Consider the following 5,563-nt stretch of genomic DNA (forward strand, 5'->3'; position numbering starts at 1 on the left):
AAAAAGGTAAAAAATTGGGTTATGACATACCCTTAGATAAATGTATTAAATATGTTATATGTTCTTTTGAGTCATTCTTTATTATGTCTCCTTTGTATTCAGATAATCCTAATATTCTATCGACGAGACGTTAGTAGGATTTCCTTCGGTATCTACTTTTAAGTCCTGTTTGCTTTCGACTCAGGTAAGTGGATAATTTTTCATATGCATGAGAAATATTATAAATATTTGATTTGTTAATTTGAATTGGATCATGCTTCTTGATAATAGATATGCTGCTTATTATCTTTGTTATGATAAAACATGATTAATTGTTGAATCTAAATTCTTGATATGAACCAACATATATTTTGAATTGACTTCTGAATTGATAGCTCCTTATTTGATTGATGTCATGAGTTGAGTCTTGAGATATGAATATGTCTATTTGATTATGATTATGAACCTATGATATGTCAGTCATAATACCTATGCTAACAGGGTAGTGTTAGTCTTTGTGCACATCATATCTGAAACCTAGTTGGTCAGGAGAGTTACCAACCTGTGTGGACTGATCATCCCACAGTATGGAGCCTCATGCTCATTGCATTTTAATTTTCTGACGAGCTTTACCTTATGATATTCTTGTTATGGCTTGTTTGATAAACTTTCCTATAAGTACCTAAAGCAATACTTGTATATATATTTCTCATTGTTGTATTACCTCGTGTGTGTATATTGAACGTTATCTACTCATTGAATTATTGAACTCACCCTCTCATTATTTATCATTTTCAGACTTATAGCTTGATAACAGGTCACTTTTGTTGGACTTTCAGAGCCTACTCTTTTGGTTGTAATTTGTACCTTTTCCTTTATGTCTAGTTAATGCTAAAAAACTATGAATTTATATGAACTCTTGTATTAAGACAATTAAATTATATTATGAAGTTAGTTTTGTTATTAATGCTGTATTGAACTCTGATTGAGTTAAGAGAAGTTTGTATGTAAGTTTGGGTTTGTATAGGTATGAAACCTTGGAGGGGAACCTTGCCTATGTGTCGGTCATAGATATGGGATTCGGTCCGTCACAACAACAAATCATGTTCTCAACATATACTTAATATACTAATGAGGGATTTATTATCAATTTTAATTAGGTCTCATTTCATGGCATAATTGATATATCATACATAACAATTATATATTAACATACATCTCTAGCATGTCATTCTAATTCGATGATTATGGACATATCTAAACTAATTGCCTTGAGCCATCGAAGGGAACTTGGTGGTCAAAATATAGGTAGCTGCTACAAATCTTCACAAGTCCTTTTGTGAGTAGCATGATTATATCCTTCACCACCATTCTTTTTTTGTCTTGGATTACAAAATAATCTTCCTATCTAAATCCTTATTTTTCTAAATTACATAACATTTACATAATTAATTAAGAAACCTCAAGTTATATTCGAGGGGAATTAGATAAGAAATTGTTCTTACAATCCCATAAGAAAAATAGAGAAAAGGCAAGATACACAAACCCTATTTAAAATTACAACCATTCAACCATAAAAACATAATCACATTGGTCTTTAATGTCTATAATCATCCATCATGCATAATAACACTTTAATATGCATAAATAAATATATTGCATGCTTCAAATCTAATTATTGGCTTTATGTGCAATTTTTAAAATAAAAATTTCTAACACTTAGAAATATTAAATCAAATCTAATTTGATAATTTCCCAAATGTAATAACTTTTATTTAATATAAATTTTTTTATTAAGAATTTTTTTAAAAATTTAATAAGAAAATTAATCATATTAAAATTCTTATTAATATCCTAAACTATTTTAGGATAAATTAAATAAAAATATTTTATCTTAAAAACTCTCTTTACTTTAGAAAAAAAAATTAAAACATTATTTAATTAGACATTTTAATTAAATCCTAATCATATAAGGATATAACCAAACTAAAAAATTTTGAATTAAACATTTTAATTAAACCATAATCCAAATAGAAAAATTAATTTTATAATTAATTTAATTTAGGAATTTTTTTTTTCAATATAAAATCATTATTTTATATATGAAGGGCTAAAATCATAATTTCAACCCCAAATATACCTAGATATAATTAGATATAAGTTGTAGGAGTAGAATTATAATTCTAAGCCTTAAAAAACCCTAAAATAGGTTGCCGAGGCATAATCATAAATTTGACCCCTTCTTCTTCTTGCTACAACAACTAGTGGGTACACTACCTCTCGCCAATGACAGAATAGGAAGCAGTGTTGAGCCAAGCAGCGCAAGGTAACCTAGTCGTCGCTGATCACAACTGCATAAGTATAGAGCAACAACCTTGCATTGTGCAGCCCTTTTAAGGGTTGCTGGCACGCCACTAGACGCTATGCCTGGCAGAGCAGCAACCTTTATTGTTACCTTGCCAGCTAGCGGTGAGGTGGTCCGTGCATACAACACAGGTCAGTCGCACCATGTGGATTTGAGACTTTTTTTATTTTTTAAAATCATTCCACCTTGACCACATATAAATAAAATATATTTTTTAATTTATTTAAGGTGATGAATCATCTCTTAATTATTTAAATACTTTTATATAGTTTATATTATACCTAATATGTATTTGTTTGTCACCCTTGATTAGGATAACATGTGGTCAGGATTAAAGCATAACATTCCATATAAGATAACTTACTGATTTTAAGTTTAAGGATCACTTACACAATTATCACGAGAGCGTATCTATAGATATAGGTGATTTTCCATATGGAAAATTCTCTCGTGAGTTAGGTCAGTGTACATGTCATTTGACTAATACTTGTATATTAGTTCCAAATATTCCCTCATATCTCAGTTTATGAAAGTAGTTGCTTTATTTTTTAAAAGAAAAAACATAATTTGTACTGATCTCAATAACTCTAATTTATGTGCAATCTTAATAGAATATTGACTAGAAACTATTATAAACAATGTTTTGATAAAATAAAAATCTCATAATTATTACAACTTCATAATTTTATTTGCAAAGAATTTTTATCGCATGAAACTTTATCTTTACTTTAAATTCATTGATTAAATATTAGATTTATTAATCAAATATAAATGAATCCTTTATTAATAATAAATATATTTTACATAAACAAAATTAATAATATTCATAACCAATTAATTAGGCTAGATGACATATTCACTAATATTTACGCGGAGAGAGTGACTTCTAAAATTATTTTTGTATTACTTTCAGAGATTGAATGCTTAACTCTTAAAATAATTACAAACATAAAATTTAATTAAAACCTACCTCCAGCTCAATGAAAAAGAAAATATTCGCTAGTCCATAGATTTATATCACAACCCAAGGTTGAACGAAGCAAGGCCACGTACATAACTCGAATCCGAGAAGCAAAGTATGCTAGCCGTTAATCATGAAGCTAAACCACGAGGCTGATATAATTTGAAGGAGGTAAATTTCAAAGCAGAAGTCTTTAACAGTAAAATTGTTCCAAATCATCTTAAAAATAAATGACTAATTATATATTCTCCAAGAAAAAAATAAATAAAACAAAGACTACACCATCAAAACGGCGCTGAAAGCGGCTCCTTAAGATTCAATTGATCAGGGGATTCTATGTCTTGAGGGATGCATGAGCATTGGCAAGGTCTGTCAACAATCTCAGCAGTCTTCTCCTTGCACTCTCCAACTTTGTGACCATGTCGATCTCCATTTCCCTCAATCTGACTCGTCTCCTTGACTGAAACAACCGGTCTCAGCCCCTGCAAAGACAAGCTACAAACAGCAAATTAAGTTCAATTTCCATGCAAAATGTAGTTTTTTTCAGAGATTGGATGTGGAAAATTACATTTATGAATACGTCGGACGCTTCTTTTGGTTCCATCTTTTGAGCTACATCCGCAGCCTCTTCCTGGAAGAAAGAAACGTTAGAGGCTTTTAGTAAATCGAAAGCTTTCGGTGTTTTGGTCACATCTTTTCTAACGAAAGTATTAGAAACAAAACTTGTTATTTGTTAATTAATGTGCTATATATATATATTGTGGAAAAACAAAACAAAGCAGAACTTGTTCAAGATAAGAAGAGAATGTATCCCAAATTTGATTAGCTTTTAAATCACAAGTGATAATATATAATGCCACCCTATTGTTGTAATAACACTCTATTACCTAGTGATTTGCTACTATCAATCATTTCTCTCGAGCTACTCATTGAAATGAAAATTATGATTAAGCTATTTTCCTCCGTTTTTAAATTTGATAAATCATACAATTTGATTAAAGCTCCAAAGAGAAACCTGTTGCAGAGGAGATTGATAAATCATACAATGTGATGCTCACTCAGCATCCTAGATAAAAAGCCAAGGCAAGATCAACGAACACATTTTAAGCAGAGACTTGAGCTGCTAAATTAGCAATTCTTGCAAGACCTAATTAAATTAAAAGAGAGATAGTAAATGAGGAAGAGATGTCACCTACCCTGGCATGGCTGAGTTGTGCTTCACGTAAGGTCCGAGGCTCCATCTCGATAGAGCAACAAATGTTAGCCATAGAAAACCCACAAGCCAAAACCTTCGATGCATAAAAGTTGGGTTGTATCCCATCACCTCCGAGGCTCCGATTCTTATCATTTGCTTTACGCACATACTTGCATCCATATATATAGATAAGATATTTTGATTATACTCACGGATTCTTGAAACTTGATTGACTAGAAATTGAGGTTATACTTCAAAGAGCATTATCTTAATCATTCAAATCCCGTGCCATAATTGTAAAGTACGTGTATTCACGGGGGGGTGCTCGCTCTCTTCCATTTCCACATGATCCATTTTTTTTTTTTGGTAACCATATAAATGTTTATGCCAGCTTATATTGACTAATTCTTCAAGGTTCTGAAATTAATGACCATATAAATTTCTAGTGGTCCTGAGATTTATGGCACTCGAATTGATAATTTTAAAAAAATAAATTTAAAATCTGACCAATTAAACTATACTTATCAATATTAAACGGATAAATTTTCTATTCATGAATACAACTTTAAAAACTTGATGAATACACCAACAAAGAGAGATTTCTGTTCTACGTGTAAAAGCACTGCCTTGTTAATATTATACGTTGTAATTTCAAGACCAGGTATGGTGATTAGAGAAGTTTATTCTTTCTGAACTTTTCAAATTTAAATCTTAGAACTAGCATTAAGTATAATTTATTTTCTAACAGAACCAATATCCATGTTTTTTTTTTTTTTTAAAGCATTAGAAAGATTAACTTGGTAGGCTCGAATTAAGCAAGGTCTGCTAAGAGCCAATTGTTTAACCCCTTTAGCCGTTGCTAATAATTTAGCCCCAGGAAATCATGTTTTCACTATAAATATTATTCTCACAAGAAGTTAAGAGAGGATTCCTACTTCTACAATGTAGTGCTCTCTTTTATCTCAAAGCACTCTCTCACTCTCACACCAAACAACATTTAAAGCTTTACTTGCTTGGACTTTACCATCCACCTATTATCTATCACTTGTGTGCCCCTCAGCTT

At 30.8% G+C, this 5,563-nt stretch overlaps 1 protein-coding gene across 1 annotated transcript; it reads right to left on the reverse strand.

Moving 5' to 3' along the window:
• Nucleotides 1-3,327: 3,327 nt before the first annotated feature.
• On the reverse strand, nucleotides 3,328-4,645 carry LOC118054884 (uncharacterized). The gene is made up of 3 exons (XM_073407856.1): nucleotides 4,502-4,645; nucleotides 3,874-3,936; nucleotides 3,328-3,787 (listed from the first exon to the last, which is right to left on the reverse strand). Exons 1-3 carry the CDS (start codon nucleotides 4,571-4,573, stop codon nucleotides 3,590-3,592), a joined length of 333 nt encoding a protein of 110 aa, XP_073263957.1. The 5' UTR covers nucleotides 4,574-4,645; the 3' UTR covers nucleotides 3,328-3,589.
• Between the last annotated feature and the right edge of the window lie 918 nt (nucleotides 4,646-5,563).

The sequence above is a fragment of the Populus alba genome, chromosome 1, assembly GCF_005239225.2.
Source record: "Populus alba chromosome 1, ASM523922v2, whole genome shotgun sequence".
In the NCBI taxonomy this organism is placed as follows: domain Eukaryota; kingdom Viridiplantae; phylum Streptophyta; class Magnoliopsida; order Malpighiales; family Salicaceae; genus Populus; species Populus alba.